Source organism: Dromiciops gliroides, chromosome 1 (assembly GCF_019393635.1).
Source record: "Dromiciops gliroides isolate mDroGli1 chromosome 1, mDroGli1.pri, whole genome shotgun sequence".
NCBI lineage: Eukaryota > Metazoa > Chordata > Mammalia > Microbiotheria > Microbiotheriidae > Dromiciops > Dromiciops gliroides.
Window position 1 is genome coordinate 161206455 of NC_057861.1, and position 23189 is coordinate 161229643.

Here is a 23189-nt window from a genome sequence, read left to right on the forward strand (position 1 = left end):
GAAGAAGGAAAAAATCCGTAAATTGATGCTTACTGAAGCTAAACTCACACAGTACCTCCTATACTAGTGACATTGAGGCTACACTAGCAAACCAAAGGACAAGGTACAGGTTTACCAGAAAACCCACACCTATACTTGGTTTCTCCTTTGTTTTTTTCAGAGCCACAGAGACCCTGACACATGGCTGTGGAATTTTGTTTCACCTATACAGCCAGTTTGGCCATAGCCCTTCAAGAGCAAAAGCAGATCAGGGCTGCAACCCAGAAGCATCAGCACTGCAAAGTTTTGATGTGCTGGTGCCAGAGAAAATAGGCTCTGAACTGCCTGTCCTAAGTCAGAGAAATGAGGAACAGAGGTGATGGGACAGGTCACTAGGTCAGGAAACTGCACATGGGAGACTGTAGCATTCCACCAAGTCTGAGGGAAAGAGCATAAGACCCAACTGACACCAGTTCTGATTATCCAAAAGTGAGTTGAGGCAGAGACCTAGGTTTACAAACCATGAATTGCCTATTGTGGAAGGAGGCTAAGATGCTTGGATATCCAGCCTCCAAGGAAACCACAATCAGGGGAGGGAGGTCAGAAAATGAGTAATAAGGAATATGGGGGAGGGAGGGTAGGAAGGAAGAGACAAATTACCAAAGACTTCAGAAAGAAGAAAATTCAAAAACCTTGATCATAAACAGAGAAAAAACAGTAACAACAGAAAGAAACATGGTTTCCAGATCTAGTAATAAGTACTGCAAAATGAAGGAAAATGATCCAACATTTGATGAGACACAGGACCCTGTAGAATTTGACAACATGGAACCGTGACATGCTTTCTGTTATTTGTTTAAAAGAGAAATGTGAATTATGAGAGCAGAATTTATATCCCAAACAGCAAAAATAAGAAGCAGAATAGAAAAACTGGAATCTACTATGGTAAGCCTCACCAAAGAAACAATAGAGAATAATAGATTGGGAATGCAAATACACATTAAAAGAAAATATTCTGGGGCAACTAGATGGCTCAGTGGATAGAGCACGGGCCCTGGAGTCAGGAGGACCTGAGTTCAAATCCAGCCTCAGACACTTAACACTTACTAGCTGTGTTACCCTAGGCAAGGCACTTAAACCCAATTGCCTCACAAAGAAAAAAAAAAAAGCTGATTTCAAGGACAGGAGGTGTAGAAACAACACCATAATGTAGAAAATAATACAGAGAATTACCTAGAAGTTCTGAATATAGAGAATGAAATTCCAATTGAAAGAATTCACAGATTGCCTCCAGAAAAAGACCCAAGGTTGCATACTCCAAGATACATGGTAGTTTAGTTTAACAATTCAGTTAAGAAACAAAAAATTCTATAAGCCTTCAGAAAAAATACAAACACAAAGGAAAGCACATTCATACCCATTAGAAAAAGGAGGAGGGAATGGAACAGTGTTTTCTGAAGAGCCACAGAACTCAGGATGCATCCAGCAAATTCATATAGAACTAAAGATGGACATTCAATAATATGCAAGAGTTTGAAACATTTTTAGAAAAAACAAACACAACAGAATTGAAAAGATTATTTGCCTCCCAAACAACAGAAATACAGGAGAGGTGGGCGTAGCAGCAACAGAGAAACCAGTAAGAGACTTCTTTCTAAATATACAAAAGGAGACAGGATGAAAGAGGAACCTCTGGTGGAGGTAACAGTGAAGAGGCAAATAGCAGGTATAAATAGAACCTGGTAACATCCTGCCTACAGTGCTTTTTTTATGGGACTACAATATCAGGAGGGTACCTAAAAGGAGTTGGAGGAAATCAGAGGGATAGAGAGGAGTATGTGATGTGCTGGGGTCAAATCAAGGGCTAGCAGTGAAGGGAAGGTGGCCTCTCTGGCCTCAGAAATAGAAGTGCCTACAGGGAAGTAAGTGATGAGGAAGGAAGAAAGATTGAAAAGGGAAGAAGGAAAGGAAGGAGGATAACACTAATGACTTGGTGAGGAGAAATAGATCAATGAAGAGAGAAAAGAACCTTACACTGCTGGAGGCCAGGGGGATTTGGTACTTGAAAAGTCTACTTGTCCAGGGAGGAGGTGCCTAATGGAATGGGTGTGTGTGGACACCAAATATATGTAGATAAAAGGGTTAAGGAGGGAAGCCATGGATCACCAGTGGGTTGTGTGATGAGAGATGTGGCAAGGGAGCGGTCCCACCTTGAGGCAGTGTCCTTTCTGATACCTTTAGTAATTGGTATTGTTCTAGGAGTGAAGCATGTTGTAAGAGGGAAAACTAATAAAAGTTTGACAGGAAGCACCTAAAAGGAAGATTAGAATGGATGCTTTGGAAGCTTTGATTGCATGAAGAATAGAGAAAAAAAGAAAGAAACCATATAATTTTAGGGGTCATGAATCAGAGAATGGGGGTCTGGAATAACAGAAAGAGGAGATAAATAATGAAGAGAGTAAAAGAAATCTGTTTTGTAAAGGAGTATAAAATATTTTTTAAAAGACTGAATAGGGGCAGCTGGGTGGCACAATGGATAAAGCACTGGCCCTGGATTCAGGAGGACCTGAGTTCAAATCCGGCCTCAGACACTTGACACTTATTAGCTGTGTTACCTTGGGCAAGTCACTTAACCCTCCTCATTGCCCTGGAAATAGACAAAACAAAACAAAACAAAAAAAAATAATAGGACTAACAAAGAAATAAGGGAAAGAAGGAATCTACGTAACTGAGGAAAAAAGAGGGGGAAGAAATATATAACCAGATAAAAGTAGGAGAGAAGGAACTAATAAAATCCTAAAGGGAATGGAGTAACAAAGAAAGCAAAGGGAATCAGGGATGAAAGGAAGACAGTCGGTGGGAACAGGGCCATCTTAAAAAAAAATTAAAGCAAAGTAAATGGAGGAACATAATACTGTATTTACAACAGAAGTGGGGGGAAATCATAACTTGGAAAAAATTTGGAGATGGAGGAAAATATATTTCTAACTTTTATAACTTTAAATGTGAATGGACTAAATAATCCAATAAAACAAAAAGTGACAAATTGGATAAGAAAACAAAACCCTACTATTTGTTACTTACAAGAAACACATTTAAGAAACAAAGACATACACAAAATAAAACAGGGATGAGGATATGGGAAAATATCTTTTACTATATATCAGGTGATTCCCTAGAAGAAATTGCCATAATGTGATAAAGCAAAAACATTAAAAATATATAAAGGGATAAACAAGAAAACTAAATTGTGCCAAAAGGAACCATAAACAACAAACCAATATCAGTAATAAATATATACACTCCAAATACATAAAGGTAACATCTGAATTTCAAGAAGTGGAGACAGGAGACTTCAATATCCCTTTCTCAGTTTTGGATAAGTCTACCAAAAAGTTAATGAACAGGGAAAATATGGAACTGAACACATTTTCAGAAAAACTAGAGTTAAGACTTGTGGCATCTTCTAAATGGGAGGGGAAAAGAATAGATGTATTTCTTTACTCCACGTGGAACTTTTATAAAAGTTGACCTTGTAGTAGGAGACAGAGGTATTGCAAACAAATGTAAAAAGGCAGAAATATTTAGTGTGTTTTTTATAAACTATAATGCATTAAAAATGGAAATTGTTTCAGGGACCACCCCAAAAAAATACAGACCCAAATGGAGACTTAATAATGAAATCTTAAATAATGAGTTAAAGAATAAATGATAGAAACAGTAACTGTGAAAAAAATAATGATGAAACAACATTCCAGCATTTCTGGGATGCAAGTAATGTAGTCCTCAGGGGGAAAATCATCCTGACAATGATATATTAAGAAATAAGAAAAAGAGAGGATTAGTGAACTGGATATGCTTTTTGAAATTAGAAAAAAAGCAAATAAACCAAAAACAAGTAAAAAAGAGGAAATAATGAAAATTTGAGAGCAAATAGGTAAATTGGAAAATAACAACAACAAAATATGATTCTTATCTCTTCCTCAGATACCCTGTTACTTGGTGACAAAGATATGTGGCTGCGTCTTCAGGACCTTTTTCAGAAAATTGCTAAGCTTTACTGTCAGGCTGGGAAACATTCATAAAGGTGTGGGTTTGGCAGGTGTAGTGTTAAATATCACAAATAGAGAAAGCAGGGATAAAAAGGCAAACATGGCACCTCCTTCAGCAGTTTTGCCTAGGGGGTTCCATTTGCTTTTAACAGTGAGCAAAAACCACACTGTGGGCAAAGACGTTTTTATACTATGAATGCATGCTGTATGAAACGTTTAGTGCCTTTGCAGTTTGTCCTCTTCTTTTCTTTTTAATTTTTCAAATAGTAGTGAAAGGAATGACTCAATAAACACCACCTAACAAAAGTAAAAATGGAATTTTATTGTTGCTTCCAAAACATCCAAAATATATCTTATTTTGTGGCTGGTATGGAAAAACAAAAGGCAGTCATTGGCATGTTTCTTTGCTCTTTATAAGAATTGACACATTTTTCTTTTAACAGAGAAAAAAGTTAGTTTTTAAACTCTATAACCTTTTTCTCTCCCCAAGTTACATAAAATTTTAGTTGCTTTTTTCAGAGACCTTTTGTTAAACTCATCCTAGAATATAATTTTTTCCTTTTAGTGCAACCATTTCCCCAGCTCTCAGGGAAAAAGCAAATATTTATATAGGTGCAGTATAATACAGTATAGATGATTAGAAATGAGTCTGTTGTAATCAGCCAGTGATATAATTTTAGATTTGATAGCTGTTATGTTCTGATCCATCATTCACTTTCTATGAAATTTTAAAAGCTTCACACAACTTAGTCTATATTTTCTGGATAAAATATTGTCTTTCATAATTGCAACTATAGTTATCTTGGCATTCAGTTTTTTTTAAAAGTTCTATCAACAGATTTGGCACCACTGTCATTGAGGATAAAAATGATGAGCTATTGAAAGACGTCTAGGCAGGGCTTTAGAGACCCTGTGACAATAATCAGAATGGGGGAAAGATGTATAATTTTGTTCCAGTATAATCAAATTAATAGGAAGAGTACCGAAGGGGAAAAGAAGGTGCTTGATGCTAAGGCAGATAAAATATACAGTCAGCAGTTTAAAATTATAATGTTAGAGAAGCAAAATGAATCCTTAAGAGCACTGAGGTGTAGCCTGATACTTTTTTGAATCTTTTCAAGGATGTGCCTTATTCATCTATAGCAAAGTGAACAGAATTTAAACTCTTTACGCCAAAACAAAAAATGATTTGCTTCTTGTTAGCCAACACCAAATGTTTGGGGGGAAAGCATATAGAGCTAGGATAAACTTTTCATTTTATAATGGAAGTTGTATACATTTATGACTAGAAATAAAGACCTCATTTTCCAGAATGTTTCCCTTTGTTTTCTAATTTTGTATTGAATTCTTTTTAGCAGAAAATAATTTTTGTGGATGCTTTAAGAATTTACATGCTTCTTTTTCCTTGCCTCCTGTTTTCAAACAAATAATTACCAAATAAAGGAATAATTATAGAATCATAGAACCTTAGAACAGCAATGAACTTTATAATTCATATAGTTTAACCTCCTCAATTTTTAAATGAGGGAAGTGAGGCCCAGAAAAGTAAAATGACTGACCAGAACCATAGAGCTAGTTAAGGACAGTCAGCAGAGAAGAATAACTTGCTTCTAGATTCAATTCAACAATATTAATTAGTTGCCTGCTATATTCAGTGAACAGCTAAAGATCCAAAGATGAGACAAAACGGTCCATGCCCTCAAGGGACTCAAAGTCTAGTAGAGGTTACATTTCACATACACAAATAACTACAGTGAAGTATAAATGCCTCACTGTGGCACACTTTGTAGTACTAATAACACATGGTCTTTTTCACTGAACTCTTTGTCCACCCCTGTACATTCTATGCTATATATCTGCCAGTGGTTATTTTTGCATCCACGTGTAAGACTTTTATGTTTATCCTTATCATAATAGATAATCTTATTTTATCCATTCATGTGTTTTAGATCCCTCTTTGTTTCCCATCATGAACATGCCACATTCCCTCAGCATACTCTATATTCCCTTAAGTAGGAGTTGTTTTGCTTTTCATCTTTGTCTCCCCTTTGTCTGGCATGGTGCCTTGCATATTGTAAAGACTTAATCAGTTTTTGATTGATTGACTTATCCTTTCTGCTTTGTCATATCATCTGTGCTTTCCTCTAAACTATTGGTAAATGTCTTATATAGAATAGAGCCAAAAGTATATATCTGTGCATCACTCTCCTAGAAACATCTCTTTAGTTCTTTATCACGCCTTTGTTTGCTCTTGTAAATTACAAAGTGCTTGGCATATAGTAAGCACTTAATAAATACTTGTTAATGAACTGACTTGTTATTAACTCTCCTTTTCAAAGTAGAATAAGTTGCTTAAAATACATTCTGAGTCAATTATATTCACCAGATGAGGGTTGTAACTTTCAACAGCCTCGCCTTTTAAAAAGCATTTTTATGAATTTCCTTCATAATGTAGATATTGTCCAAATTTCACATTATAAAATATTTTTTCACGCAATAAAAAAAGAAAAAAGAAAAATCATTCTCATTGAACTTTTTGTTCATTGGTTTGGGTTTTTGTATTATGCAATCTAGAAAGTGTTTACCGATAAAACAAAAGGCTAACCGAGCATTTAGTTTTTTGGTTTAATTTCCAGGAAAATAGGATTGCTTTATCAGATCCCAGTGTCTCCTCTCCCCTTATGCTTGGCTGACAGTTTGAGTCTGACAGTTAATGTAGAGATGGTTGAGGAGAAGTTTGCTTTGTCAGCAAAGTAGATTGTAAACTGAGCTGAGAGGGACCTAAGTTCACCTCAACATGACCTCCTGATTAGTGATGGGTCTTGTCAGTGTCAGTAAATTTGGCTATGTTACTTCTCATACTATCAAAGTCTGCTTGGAAAATAACATCCCAGACAGGACCACTGCTTATATTATTGTAGAGATGTAATGTATTATTACCATTGACAAACCACATACAGCATCTTCAAAAGAGGATTTTTACAGATACCAAGTACTCTTTTCTAAGTAAGAATTAAAAATTAAAAATCCCTATGGCAATTATACAAATAATAATAATAATAATAAGGAACTCTGCAAAAGTCTAGAGTAATTCTTTCCTTAAAGGTGCCAAATGATCTTAGAGAAAAGTCTGATAAAGAAACAGTACAGAGCTCTGGGCTACTTTGTAATGGGAGTGGTGAGGGGAAAAGAGAGGACATGTTTGAAAACCTTTTGTCCTTAGCTTAGTTTCTCTAAGTCTTCATTTAATATAACTCTAGCCACCATAGCTACAACCTGGATAATAATAATCTTCCTTTGACACACTGGTGGTTGTCTCATTCAAACTCTTCACAAGTTTAATCCATCTTGGTCTACAATGTATTTTGTTATTAAGACAATTTAGTTCCTGTTCAATGTTAGCTTTACTAAGATCATACATATTTACATTTTAAAAAATCTCCATGAATATAGTAACATTTTTGTAACAGTCACCATAATATATTTAAGTGAATGATTTTGTACCAATAGGCATATTATTCATTCAACAAATGTCAGCTATGTGCTAGATACTTAGCACTTGGAATACAAAAACATGAAACAGCCCCTGCTCCCAAGTAATTTATATTCTATTGCTACAAATATAGTTTTGAGTGAGTGGTCTGGGGGACATGAAGAAGACATGATCCCACCTATGCCAGAAAAGACAATGTTACCCCGTCAGGGCTAATGTTCCCAAAGACAAATGTTTTGGCCACTGTGTCCTTCCCTTTCATTCTATGGTTATTGAGCATGTCTCCAATTACTCTCTGTTCATGTGATAAGAAGAGTAACTCACATTTAAGTAGCGCTCTGAGGTTTACAAACTGCTTTCCTCACAAGACCCCTATGAGGCCAGTGGTGTAAGTGTTATTACTATGCTCATTTTCCTGATGAGGAGACTGAGGGTCAGAGAGATTAAATGATTTGCTCAGGGTCACACAGCTCCTCAGCATTGGAGTCAGTTTTCTTGTATACATGCTGCTAATGCCTTACTCTTTGTATTATTTCAGAATTTGTAATATTGTCTTTTTTCTTACAATTGAATCTCTAAAATATACTTATGTGATGTGTAGTGTGTGGTAGAAGGAGTGAAAAGGAAAGCTGGGCTTGGGCTGATATGAACAGAATGGGCAATTTAGTATAAGCAAAACAAACCTTGGGGATCTAGTACAGGGTTGAGGCCAAATTTGAACTTAGGTCTTTTTGACTCCAGGCCAATGCTCTATCAGTCATACACTATGACATCTAACTGACTTAAATAGTTTATTTTGCATGAGGTGCTAGGTATTGGTCTAAATCTAATTTCTTTTACATTTCTATCCATTTTTTCCAGCATTTTTGTCAAATAGTGAATCTTTATCCTAGTAGCTGAGGTCTTTGAATTTTCTTTTAAAATTTTATTGATATGCTTATGAATGATCTGCTATAGTGATGAAAGCAGGACTATCCTTAAAATAGGCAAATAAGATAATAATAAATAATAACTAATGCAGAATGTGTGCTATAATCCACATTGATGAAGGTTACCTTCTGACCAGAAGCACTTCCTTCACTGGATTGCCACTGTGATTGAAATTCATACCAGTAGATGTTGATTCCTTTGGGGAAAGTTTTTGATACCTTGTAAAATGAAAATGTCCCCAAGAAGGGTATCTTTTTCAGTTGTGTTCCACTCACATTTGAGGCTTTTTTGGCAAAGATACTAGAGTGGTTTGCCATTTCTTTCACCAGCTCATTTTACACAGGAGGAAACTGAGGCAAACAGGGTTAAGTTACTTGCCCAGGGTCACGCAGCTAATAAGTGTCTGAGGCCAGATTTGAACTCAGAAAGATGAGTCTTTACAAATCTAACACAAACCACAAATCTCTATTCCATACCTCTAGTGCTATTTTTAATGTTTCTTCTTAAGCATGTAATAAATTCAACGTGGTTACTTAAAAGAAACAACAACAAATATAGCTTTGATCACCAAAGAATGACTACATATTGATCTATAATCTATTTGTAGATTACTTAAACTATACACATATAGATTATCTATTATCTATCTAGATTATATAAAGTCAGTTGCTTCCTTTAAATTCTTCAAGGGAAAGAAGTAGCTCCCCAAAGTTATCTTGGAAAATATTACAGGGATGATTATTGTTGTCCAGTCATGTCTGACTCTTTATGACCTTGTTTGGAGTTTTCTTGGCAAAGATGCTATAATGAAATGAAAACAAATTCTAGTGGCTCTAAGAAAAAACACTCTTCCTACACCCTTTGTTTGCTGTTAATTTTATCTCAAAGGACTCCTAAACAGATTGAAAGCCACCCTTGAAAGTACTTTTACTTGGACCGTTGTATTGCTGAGATGAATCGAGTCTATCAGAGTTGATCAACACAAAATGTTGATGATACTGTGTTCAATGCTCTCCTGGTTCTGTTCATCTCACTCAGCATCAGTTCATGTAAGTCCTTCCAGGTTTCTCTGAAATCCCCTGCTCATCATTTCTTATGGCACAATAGTATTCCATTACATTCATATACCACAACTTGTTCAGCCATTCCCCAATTGATGGGCAACCCCACAATTTTCAATTCCTTGCCACCACAAAAAGAGCAGCTATAAATACTTTTGTACATGTGGGTCCTTTTCCCTTTTTTATGATCTCTTTGGGAAAAATACCTAATAGTGGTATCGCTGGGTCAAAGGGTATGCACATCTTTATAGCCCTTTGGGCATAATTCCAAATTGCTCTCCAGAAGTTCACAGCTCCACCAACAATGCATTAGTGTTCCAATTTTCCCACAGCTTCTCCAACATTTACTATTTTCCTTTTTTGTCATATTACCCATCTGGTAAATAAATCCAATCTCTTTTTCTTTTGAACTCTTGAGAGATAAAGTGGCTTACCTGTGTTCACGAATCAGGCATTTCTGTGTAGGTTTGACAACTCTGAATCCCTCACTCTCTAGACAAAGCTCTAATTACTTAGTAACTTAAATGGTTTGTGAATTGTTTACCTAAGTACTTATTATACAGATTGCACCTATTCTAATATTTTGTAGTCTGTGGTCTGGACTGTTAAGATCAAAAGAATCTTTGGCTAACCTGGTGTTGTGGAGCCTCTTCAAATTTAGTGATGCTGGTCCTTGGACAAGAAAACTGGTTTACCATCCTAAATAGGAGATTAAGACTGTATGCTGCGGGGGCAGCTAGGTGACACAGTAGATAAAGCACCGGCCCTGAATTCAGGAGGACCTGAGTTCAAATCCAGCCTCAGACACTTGAAACTTACTAGCTGTGTGACCCTGGGCAAGTTACTCACTTAACCCTCATTGCCCCCAAAAAAGAAAAAAAAAACACTGTGTTCTGCTAAAACCTGTTAAAACCATTTTATATATTTTTTTCAGCTATTGGCCTAAATAGGAACTTGAGTGGTGAAAAACTTTTTACATAAATCAATTGTAGAATTTAAAAGAGCAGCAACCACAGGCAGTAATTTTGGACCCATGGAGCAAGTGAACAACACATACTTTGCTCATCTAACTTTTAATATTTTACTATAATTTTTGCTCTTCTCACAGATAAAGAATATGGGTTCTTATAGTTAAAGAATATAGGTTCACATTTTTCTTCCATGTAGCTTCAATTTTTTTCTTTAAAAAAAGAAATATTAATTCAATTTTCAAAATAAAAAAAAATTTTATTCAATCCTGCTGTGGAAATGTTATTGCTAATATTTGCTTGTCATTCAACTTAGAGCCTCTGCAAATCCCTTTCTGATTTTTTTTAAAAGAAATAAATACCTAATTATAGCAGCTATATTTGTGTAGTAAAAAGAGCACTGGAAGTAAGGACATTTAGATTCTAGATCTTTTCTCTCCCTCTGTTTAACCTAGTTTTTCATCTGCCTCCAAGTCTATAACTTTTTATATTAGGCCATCTATCCTACATGGTGTGATATAGACATAAATTATATATTCCAGACATGAATTCAAACTGTATTATGATCAGTGATAAGAATAAATATAAATTGAATAGGGGTTAATTTAAATAAGAAAAAGGGATTAAAAATAAAAAGAAAGCATATCGTTATCGCTATCTTGAATTTCAAGTTGTGTCTGATTTTGGATGTGTTGTTTTAAAATTCATAAGTTAGACAATGTTGGGACATATTTAACATTTTTAGGTTACTTGATTACTATTTAATAAATATTTTTATGGACACTAGAGCATGTGTAATTTTTTTTAAAACCTTAATATGCTTTGTATTATCCCCACATATCTGTATTGGAGTATGTTAATATGTATATATATATATATGCATATATATACATATATATATATACAGACACACATATATGTGTGTCTGTATCTCTGTCTTGAGCATTCTGACAAGATTTACTTAAACATAGTAGACACTTAATAAATGTTTGTTTAATGGAATAGAAATAGTTCCTACACTTATTGGGAATATTTTTTTAAATTAAAAAAAAAAATTTTTTTGTGGGGCAATGAGGGTTAAGTGACTTGCCCAGGGTCACACAGCTAGTAAGTGCCAAGTGTCTGAGGCCAGATTTGAACTCAGATCCTCCTAAATCCAAGGCCGGTGCTTTATCTACTGTGCCACCTAGCTGCCCCCAATTGGGAATATTTTTAAAAGTAAAGATAGTAGTATTTGGGGGCAGGAGATAGGTCTGGACCTGTGATTTTATTGGTTATCTGTAACTAATAGTCTTAGGTTACCTGGGTCTTTGAGGTTAAATGACTTGACCAGATTCATATAACCATTATCCATCAAAGATGAGTACTTAGACCCAGATCTTCCTGACCCGTTAGGCCTGTTCTTTCTCCTCTGTATTATAGTAGAGTGTATAGTGTGCCGTATTTGATCTCACTCTGTCTTAGTGGATAGAGAGTGGGCCTTGGAACTAGGATGACCTTGGTTCAAGTCCTACCTTTGACACCTACTGGCTGTGTGACCCTTTGCAAGTCACTTAACCTGTTTGTGCTGTCTCTAAGACTCCAAGTTGCAAGGAAGGGGCCCACCTGCCTTGGTAAAGGAAGTTTCCTCATCTGGGAGCTCCCTAAAGCTAGGAAATCATGAATCTAGTTCCTATCCCTATCATATCCCAAAGGTGAATTTCTTTAAACTCTTCATTGAGGTTGATAATAAATCTATTTTTCATATGGGCAAACCGAAGAGTTAACAAAGGTGACTTTCAAATAGTCAGTCACCTGCCAACATGTAGTTATAGTAACTGAGTCCAGGGTGCCAAACTGTCTGTTATGATTTCTATATTTCTTTCCTTTTTTGAAGTCAATTGTTTTTATTGCTCAACCTTAGAGAGTAGATGATTAAAGTGTGTATATCATGTGTTATTTTAATAGAGCTAAACTATGAATAACTTTGGCTGTATCTGGCTGGTTACTTTGCAAACTGTTGCATGTTTGTGTTATTCCTGTCTAGCAGTGAAAATAATATGATCATTTTTTAAAAAGCTGTTTAAAGATGTCATTTTGATGTAATGTGTTCTCATCCATTAAAATGGTCTGCATTTTAACTTGACATTTATTCTAGCTATCCATCAAAAACTGGAAGCGGATGGAACAGAGAAAGTAGAAGGATCTATGACGCAAAAACTGGAGAATGTTCTGAACAGTAAGTGTTATTCTCCTATCAGAAGCTATCTATGGATTTTGTAACAAACTTTAGTATATTTTTTTGACTTTTCTTCATAGTAGCAAACACTAAATTGCATTTTAGTGCCTGTTTCAGCATAGTATTAATATGATGAAGAAAAGGGAATTAAAAATACTTCTAAAATGGATATTTATTTTCTGGCATCATTTCCATGATGTCATAATTTGAAAAAACAGCATTTTTTGAAAAAGTAAAAATTGGTGTCATGAAAGAAGTGGATGTAAATAACCTTGTTGTTTTTGATCCCTTTGTAAAGGGTTCTCCTCATCATAAAACTTTAAGCCCAGCATTTAGTAATCATGTAAACAATATACGGTCATGGCAAAGATAGCTAGGGTGGTTCAGTGGATAGATAGAGCATTTGACTTGGAATCAGGAAATTCTGAGTTCAAATCAGGTCTCAAGATACTTACTAGCTTTGTAAGTCACTTAACTTTTCTCAGCCTCAGTTTCCTTATCTGTAAAATGGATATAAAAATAGTACCTATGTCCCAAGGTTTAACTTACTAGTAAAGTTCAGAAAAGCTGATCATCAGCTTGGTTGCAGAGTGCAAAAATCATAAGGAGGGCTGGGTTCTACCTAGTGGAGGAATGTTCCCCATTGAAGAAAGTACAGAACCATTAAGTATTTTTTTTAAGTTTATTACAATGTACAATAGATTCATTAAGATGACACAATCTTGACTGCAGGTGGCAACAGATGTTGAAGTAGGAAATGCATATGTCACAAAACAAGAAAGAAACCAAAAGGAATCACCATCTTATCTACACAGGAATGTCTGTTTTTGCCCAGATTTCTTAATTCCACCACTGGCAAGTGTTCCCTTCCCAGCAGCTTTTCCTTTTAACTCTTCCAGTTTTTTTTTCTGTTCTTTTTGGTTTTGTTTGAAAGCTATATCTTCCTCATCCATTTCCTTGATTTGCTTCTTGGGCTGTTGCAGAGGCTTCTTCTTACCACCCTCACCACCCGACATTGTGCAAGCTGCTCAGCTTCCCCCACCATTAAGTATTAAAATATTTCTGTTGCTCAGCATTTTTCATTTTGAAATTTAAAGTCAGCCTCTGACATATATTATTTTGTAGTAAAAGAAGTTTCTCTAGAAATACCTACGGACAATTTATATTGATATTTACTTTAGTTAAAAATTGACTTTATTTTACTTTTGGCAGGATTAAGTAAATCGTGCTATCAGTTTTTATATACACTTTTTTTTGGGGGGGGGAGGATAATGAGGGTTAAGTGACTTGCCCAGGGTCACACAGCTAGTAAGTGTCAAGTATCTGAGGCCGGATTTGAACTCAGGTACTCCTGAATCTAGGACCGGAGCTTTATCCACTGCGCCACCTAGCTGCCCCACTATCAGTTTTTAAAGCTAGAGAAATGGAGGCCAAGCATAAAGAACTCAAAAGAAATTAACTTCACAAAAATATTTCATTCTGTTAGTCCTTATATGAGCACAGTTAAAAACACACACACACACACACACACACACACACCTTCTGAATGTAGTTTAGTTTGCTCAGACTAATATCTTTATTTTGTGACTGTGAATTGTGATACAAGTTATACCTAAATTGCTAAAAAAAAATTCTTTTAACATGAGTAACTTTCCTTTATGTTTTTATTTCCTAAAATGGTGATAGGAAATCCATCCCATTATATTTATACTTTATTAGTTGAGTATTTGTATATATTACAATAAAATTCTTTTTTTTTTTTTTTTTGGCAAGGCAATGAGGGTTAAGTGATTTTCCCAGGGTCTCACAGCTAGTAAGTGTCAAGTGTCTGAGACCAGATTTGAACTCAGTTCCTCCTGAATCCAGGGCCTCTGCTTTATCCACTGCACCACCTAGCTGCCCCTACAATAAAATTCTTTTAGAAAATTTTTACTGACACACATTTTTCAACTCTATTTAAGGGCTGAATCATTCCATTTTGCTTTTATGCCAAGGATGAAATGGGGTTTTTTGCAAACAGAATTTTTTTCCCTTTGTACTCTCACCTGGGCTGAGTATACACTATTTTTCAAAAAGTTTATTAAAAGAAGCTGAAGTAAATAGATAACTTTTAGGAAGCTCTTTGGTCTAGATAATTAATATTACTGTATTTTTGTTGTTGTCTTTACCACCCTTGTCAGCTACTTTGTCTAAATTAGAGAAGCATATTAGTTATTTCCTCTTTCTTAACCGCCTTGTTATTCCATAATAAGGAGGAACCCTGGAGTTTCTTCCCCTCCTAGATATAACTTTTAAAAACATATCTGTTTCGGGGGCAGCTAGGTGGCACAGTGGATAGAGCACCGGCCCTGGAATCAGGAGGACCTGAGTTCAAATCCGGCCTCAGACACTTGACACTTACTAGCTGTGTGACCCTGGGCAAGTCACTTAACCCCAATTGCCTCGCAAAAACAAAACAAAACAAAACAAAAACATATCTGTTTCAAATTTTAAAGTTTATAAATGGGCATTTAAAATCTATTATTGGCATATAATGGTCATCTGTCAGGAGATATAAAGCTTATGTTTATGAGCAACCTTAAAATAATTTATTAATGCTAGAATAAAATAATAATGATAGCTAAGTGCTTTACAACTATTATATGATTTGATCCTCACAACAGTCCTGGGAGATAGGTGCCATTATTATCCTCATTTCACAGATGAGGAAATTGAGGCAAATATAGGTTAAGTGATTTGCCTAGGGTCACATATCTAATAAGTGTCTGAGCCTGGATTTGAACTCTAGGCCTGACATTGTTCACAGTGTCATCAAGCTGCTTCTGGACAGGTAATTTGCCTGTGATGTAGCCACGGTTCTTTTTGTCCTGTATTCCATAAGGTACTTAAAGATCCAGTCAGGAGCTGGTCTAATAATAATAATAATAATAATAATAATAATAATAATAATAATAATAATAATAATAATAAACAATAATGTAGTACTTAAAGTTTGCAAATCGCTTTATAAATATTTTCTTGTTTTATACTCACAAAAACACTGGGACATAGGTACTATTTTTATATCCATTTTACAGATAAGGAAACTGAGGCTGAGAAAAGTTAAGTGACTTACAAAGCTAGTAAGTATCTTGAGACCTGATTTGAACTCAGAATTTCCTGATTCCAAGTCAAATGCTCTATCTATCCACTGAACCACCCTAGCTATCTTTGCCATGACCGTATATTGTTTACATGATTACTAAATGCTGGGCTTAAAGTTTTATGATGAGGAGAACCCTTTACAAAGGTAGCAATCTAATATAAGCAGACATTAGACACTTTGGATTACAGAAATTTCCTTAGACATCAGGAGTTGCATTGAGCAGTGCCACCGATCATTTTATCTGCTCCCATGATTCATGACAAACATGATCCTCAGCTTAATAGGCTTCAGGTTGGCCCCAACAACTAACTGTATCTCTGGCTTCAAGTCAGGCTTAGCTAGGTATGAAAAGACCCATTGCCAGAAGGTAAGCCATCGGGTAATGCTTTTTCGTTCACCAAATCTCATGAAAACCATTTACTGAAATGCATTTCAAGGAATGAAGTTTAGTTTGACTTGTCTTCAAGTTCATTTTCTTTTAGGTAAAGTACTGTGCATATGCTAAATTGTTACATTTTGAGCACAATGTAGGAGACATAAGAATATGATTTCGGAACAGCACAGTACTTGCTTTCAATGAACCTATTATAGTTTAACCAAAAAAAAAAAAGCTTTAATGTTATATGACTAGGTTTTCCTGAAAGAAAGGACTTCTGGGCATGTGAGTATTTTGTCAGCACCTTTTACCTTAATATTATTCTGCAGACATAGCTGATCACTTTAAATGACTAGGGGCCAATGCAATTAAGGGTTTGTCTTCCAGATTAAACCATCTAGGAGGCTGTCACACCTACTAAGGGTTATGACAGCTGCAGTGCTGGAATTACTCTATTGCAGTTAACAGCTTTTGAAAGCATTTTGCACCTGGTATTCTTGTAGTTACTGAGTTGTGAGAACTACAGGGTACAGATAAAGGATCTCACTGACTACTAGAGAAGACTGTTGGGACTTAGGATCGAGTTGCAAGGCTAGTTTAGTCTCAGACACTCAGCCAAGTAGTGAGTATGGAAGAGTTGTCTGGTGCATTCATGTCATAAGTAGATATTAAGAGGTCTTGAGGAACATGTCCTAGGTTTGTACACACAGCCTCACTTCCCTCACTATTCCTTTTGTATCTTCTCAGCCCACCTCTTTTCCAGTTCTATCAGTGATCCCTGTATACCATTCTTGCCTTTCTACCCTAAAAATCTCAGCTGCAGGTTTCAAAAATACTCCCATATCATCATCCTAAATCTTTCTAAGCCTTCTACTATATTTGGGCATCTCTTCTCTCAACTCCAGCTTTCTTTTTCCCAAATTGAAGGACTTTTCTAAACACCATGCTCCTGAAACCATGTCTGTTGCTTTATCTTCAATGCCCTTCCAGTTAGTATTGTAATTTTGTCATTTGTGTTACTTAACTTATAAAGGTGAAGTCATGATATTGAGTATAATGTGACCCATTCACAGCTATTTAGTATTCCACAGCTCCAGATTCTATCCATGAACACAACCTGGCAATGCTATGGGTACAGTGAAGACCAAGTGAGAGTACATATTAGACAAATGTAAACCTATGTTCCCTAATAGAAAAAACCTGTGTGCCCCATAGATAATACATTAGTAGTATCATTTTCATAGGTGAGAGGTACTCTCTTATAGAAAGCTTTGGGTTACTTAGAATTCATGGATCTGCAGAATTTTTCATTTGTCAAAATGATTGTGTATCACATGCTAATTTATGAATTGCATGTTACCTTATACATATAAAACCCATCTGTCTTATCATAACTAATATCATTTGACAAAAAGAACATACTATTTCTTTGTTTGTTTGTTGTTTTTTTCCTGGTGAGGCAATTAGGGTTAAGTGACTTGCCTAGGGTCACACAGCTAGTAAGTGTTAAGTGTCCGAGGTCAGATTTGAACTCAGGTCCTCCTGACTCCAGGGCTGGTGCTCTTTCCACTGCACCACCTAGCTGCCCCTAGAACATACTATTTCTTAAGCTTTATATGAAATTTACTACTAAGTATGAATTACTATTAGAATTTAATTATTTGTTAAAAAGGCAGAGGTTTTAAAATTCTTTTAGGAAATTAAAAAAAAATCAATTACATATTACCTTTGATTAAAGCCATTACACACTCATTTCTCAAAACTTCAACTGCATATGGTCATACTCTGTAAGATTAATTGTACAAAATTCTTGAAGCAAATGCTCTATTACTTAAATATTTGTCTTGCTCCTTTACGCTGAATTAGGAATAATCATGTGTTACATAAAACGATAATGTATAGAAAGTGCTATTGAAGGATTAAAAAAAAAGACATGCTGATATAAATTGTAGTTTTGTTTTAACCTATGATTTCTTTTAATAAAAAATGTCCATTTGACCAAAGTCTTAACAGTGCTTATTTGAAAGAATTAAATACACACTTTGTGTATGCTCATATAGCTGAAATGACTCTAAAATTAAATTTTTGAATGCCTAAACTGGTGCCAAAACTTTTACCTCACAGAAATGTATTTCTGAAATTCATGGAATTTAATAGGATAATAGGAAGACATGTACATATTTTCATTTTATATGCACGTTTTTAATCCCTAAAGCAATGGTAATGGTAGTCCAATTCTTCACCTTTAGATAGCATGTTGCATTTTAAAAGAACAGTACCAAGCTATTCACTTTTTGACACATTGAAATTGAAAACTGTTTTGAAGATAATATTTTGTCTTCTAGCAGTATCCTTAAGTTTCTCACACATATCAAGTGGCATTATATTTGTTGAAATAGAAAAACAGAAATGCACAAAACCTAAGTCATGCTCATTTTCTCAGGCAGTGGTTTCTACCTTTTATTTTTTCTTAAAAGATTAGAACCCAGTTATAACTGATAGCATTGATTTTTCAAAATTTTAGTGTTACAAATTTCTTTTTGCCTTTTAATAAGCTATCTTAATTATTCATCATATATATTAATTGAATGACCAAACTGGACAATGATCATTAAATTAATTTTGTATTGTAGCTCCATTTCAAAAAGAATTCCCGTACGTTTTAAGTTTTCTGGCCAGAAATTATCCTTTAAACTTTTTTTAAGTTTCCCTGTAGCTGCAGACTGATTGTCTATGTCAATACATTTTAATCTTTTAAATTACTCTCAGGTTACTAGGGAAGTTAATTAAGAATTTATATTTTTCATATTTTTACCTTGATTGCATTAAAATGTAGCTAATGAGTTAACTTGTTACTTAATCTCTTAAAAAGCAACTTTATGTAATGAGGGAAAAGTATTTTTGATCTCTTGATCAAAATCCTTAGTGACATTTAGTTTTAACTTCAAAATAAAGTACTTTTCTTTAATAAAAAGAAAACCCATTTTACACATCTGCTTATTTATATGTCTACTATTCAAGAAGTTGTTATATTGGAAAAAAAAATCAATAAACAATCACTTCATAATTTTTTTAAGGGAAAAAACTTTAGCCCTAGGCATATTTCAGATATTCGTCTAGCCAGTTTTTATAAGATTTGGAGAGTAGGGCAGAATGGCATGTATATGTACACATATGCATATGTATTAAAATCAGAATATTTTACATGAAATACTGCGTGGTGAAAATGGTTTTCTTGACAAAACAAAGTTTTTACATCAGGCCTTTAAATTTTCAACAGAGTTTCAACATTATTTAGATAAAATAATTATTTTACAAAGACAACTTTTAACATGATCAGGCCACCCACAGTGTTGACTAGAGAATATGGCATGCAAGCCACCCAGTGAGACTGATGTAATTTTTTCATCTTTGCTTAAAGTATAGTCACTAGACCAGATAATGTAGAAAGTTTTGATAGGCAGTGATCAAACAAGCAAAAACAGTTTAACCTTTCCCCCCTTTTTCCTTGTGACTAATTAAAAATAATTCATAAGGTGAAAAATTTGAACTATTTCTGCATAAAATAAATTTTACTTGGGATTTCTGATAAAGCAGTCCTTTCATTATTGTGATTCACAACGTTATGATATTTATTCAGCATAAGAATTGTGTAATGTCCAACTGTTTGTTGAAATGAAAAAATGAAGGGCTATCAGTTTTTAAAAATAGTACTTTTTCTTTAAAATTGTACATTATACCGTATCAAACTAAGTAATTTTTGTAATTTGTACTTTTTTTCTAGCATGAAATATTTTAAGCAATGTGTTTTAATCCTTTCGTCAGAAGTCTGTTTTTTTTTTTTGTTGTTCTTATCACCATACATCTAAATATCAAACTCATGGAATTTAATTGTTATAGTTTTGCTAATGTGCTAGTAAGGATACATTCTATGTTAATCAACTAACCTAAGAGCCTGAGACTTACTATAAAATTTAGAATACTGGCTAAAATAAACTGTAAGTTCACCACAGTGAAATTAAGCACTTAGGTTTGGAAAATGTGGTTTTTAATTATATAGAGCTCTTACCACATTAAGGGTTATGTCGTCAAGATTGAAATTTTATTTCAGTAAACTGTAACATTCTCGATGTACCTGATTTTGAAAAAATACACTTTTAAAAATGCAATACAGTGGTGATATACAACATTTTGATTCCAAAGACTGAATAAATTTTGATTAAAAAAAGATATATCTCTTAGATTTTTTTTTTGTTATTTTAAAAATAGGGGCCAGTAACACTGCTGATACATTGTTTCAAGAAGTCTTAGGCCGAAAGGACAAGGCGGATTCCACAAGAAATGCGCTAAATGTTCTTCAGCGTTTTAAGTTTCTCTTCAATCTTCCTCTAAATATTGAAAGGAATATTCAAAAGGTAGTATGTATACACATCATATGCAGACCTATTTGTACGTTTTAAGGGCATGCTATTTATCATTTTTCAAAAGTTTAATTAGATCTGTTTTTATTGAGCGATACTGACAGTCTCTAAAACATTGTTTTAAAGGGTGATTATGATGTAGTCATTAATGACTATGAAAAAGCCAAGTCTCTCTTTGGGAAAACGGAGGTGCAAGTTTTCAAGAAATGTAAGAATTTGTTTATTACTTTTAGATTTTTAGCTTTCCTTTTATAGGAAGAAGGGGAACTTATAATTCTGCAAAGAATGTTACATGTGTTTTAACTTGTGCAAAGAATGTTATATGTGTTTATTCGGTGCTCTCTTTAGAATTTGGAACAACTATTTTAAACAATAACTTGAGCAGAGTTTCTAACTAGGGCATTTTATTAAGCTGTAGCATTATGGGAGTCTTCAAACAGGGATTTTTTTGGGGGGAAGTAGGTTTCTGATTATTCTTACATAGGGCTAAACTGATCTCTTCTATGCCATAATTCTTTCATTTCAAGGTCAGCTATATTTTTCTAGTGATTTCAAAACTACTTAAATAGTAATAAATAAAGAAATTGTGAACATATCCCTTCAGATGTATGGATAGACACTGCTTAAATGATGGTCTTTTATGATTAACTTTTTTCATTAAGTAAACATTGAAAAAATATATAATGCATGCCTTAGGCTATGATTCTATGTGTACTAGCTTTAAGTGTGAAAAGTGTTAGATTCATCATCTTAAAAAAATAAATTGCTTTTTTGAGTTTGGGGACCAGAGAGTGGAATATCTATATTACAGGGAAATGAAGTTCTATACTTGGTTCTGTCACTATGGAAATAATTTAATGTTATCTTAATCATTTAATAGTTGTACTTGATTGTCAGAATGAGTTTAAGTTGTAATCATTTAAATCCACCAGTGCTTAGTGGTAAGAATGCAAAATCAAAATAATTGGTTAAACTATCACAGAGCTTTGTCACTAAATAATAATAACAACCTATATATTTATAACACTTTACAGTTTACAAAGTGCTACCACATATGTTATCTGATCCTCACCATAGCCCTGTGAAGTGTGCGGGGAAAGTGGTTATATTATTTTTCACATTTTTCTGGGGAAAATGAGAAAGCTTTTCAATTATGATTACTCACAAAGAAAACCTTTTTACTGGCTGGCCTCAATCTTAGATACTTTATGACAAAAGTAAAACCACATTTCTTATTCCCGTCTTCAGAAAACCATGTGCTTCTGAGGATTCTAACCTTAAAAGCAAATTAAACTTTTTTTTTTACTTAATCAAGAAAGTTCAATACAGTTCATAAGCTGTCTATATTAAATTTTCTTTATTAAGTTGATTAATACATCTATAAAGACAGGAAAATGTGTTTCAGATTGCATTTCCTTGACATTAACTTTTACCTTTTCCTTTTTTAATAGATTATGCTGAAGTAGAAACACGAATTGAAGACTTAAGAGAACTACTCCTGGACAAATTGCTTGAGACTCCATCTACCCTACATGATCAAAAACGTTACATAAGGTGATCTTTTCTAAAGTACTTTAACTAACTATGTGTTCATTGATAGAGATAGACATAAATACATCTGTGTGGTAGTGAGCATAGTGTCTGTACCCTGAAGCTAAGTTTGGAAGAATTAGGAGACACATGTTTTCCTGAAATAGGAAACACTGGCAGGGAAACATTGCCCAGCTAATAAAAGTAGAAAGATTGTGGACCCTGCTGTAGTTCTCTACCTTTTGGAACATTTTATATTTTATATGGTTGATATGCTTTTTCCATATTTTACATCTTTGGCACACTTCTACATTTTAGGAGGTCATATACATATGCCTCACTTTTGAAGACGGTAGATCTCTGCTGGCATGGAAGTAAGGAAAGATGGACTATAGATCCTCAATATATGGGCCATTTGGGTTCTTACCCCAGTATGCATCCTTCATGTCGCTCAATCCATCAGATTGATCTTTATGGGTACCATAAAGATTTCTGGCATATAACTCAGCTGGTTCTAGGCATGCCAGGCAGTTCTTCGTGCCACAGTGATATACCATCGATCACTGGTTGAAAAGCTTCTCTCAACACATTACAGATAATTTAATGTGATTTTTCTACCTTACTTCAGGTTGCAGATTTTCTCAGTCTTCCTTGGCCTTAATGCCCTCCCTTGGAGATGACCTCGCCCCTGTCATATTCTTTGATAGATCTTGTTTGTACCTAGTCGTTAGGTCAGGAGCATCCTGTGGAAAGGGAGTATCTTTTGCCTTTCTTGTGCTCAGTGCTAAGTAAGAGCCTGGTACCCAGAAGGTATTTAAAAAATGCACCTGATAGACTCTCTAGCTATAGCACTTTTGTTTACTAGCCCTCTGATTTGGCACAAGTCGTTTTCCCTTTTTAGGCTTCATCTGTTGAGCAAAAATATTGGTCTAGATGATTTTCAAGGTCTCTTACAACTCTAACATCTAATTTTGTCCTTTCTAATTTGATTATTCTATGAAAAACTCAAGTCACAT

At 34.6% G+C, this 23189-nt stretch overlaps 2 protein-coding genes across 2 annotated transcripts in view; one reads left to right on the forward strand and one right to left on the reverse strand.

Moving 5' to 3' along the window:
• The window catches only part of EXOC2 (exocyst complex component 2), a 224913-nt gene that overhangs the window by 61120 nt on the left and 140604 nt on the right, over positions 1 to 23189 (forward strand). Inside the window, exons 7-10 of the mRNA XM_043975622.1 lie at positions 12621 to 12701; positions 20492 to 20637; positions 20770 to 20851; positions 22095 to 22197. Of these exons, the coding sequence (XP_043831557.1) occupies positions 12621 to 12701; positions 20492 to 20637; positions 20770 to 20851; positions 22095 to 22197 (412 nt within the window). The remainder of the gene's footprint in view (positions 1 to 12620; positions 12702 to 20491; positions 20638 to 20769; positions 20852 to 22094; positions 22198 to 23189) is intronic.
• LOC122736870 (translation machinery-associated protein 7-like) lies at positions 13505 to 13717 on the reverse strand. Its single transcript, XM_043979278.1, has one exon. It carries the CDS (start codon positions 13715 to 13717, stop codon positions 13505 to 13507), a length of 213 nt encoding a protein of 70 aa, XP_043835213.1.

Bases quoted from the DNA above. Each gene is read 5' to 3' on its own strand.
- LOC122736870 (XM_043979278.1), bottom strand. From the start codon at position 13,717: ATGTCGGGTGGTGAGGGTGGTAAGAAGAAGCCTCTGCAACAGCCCAAG.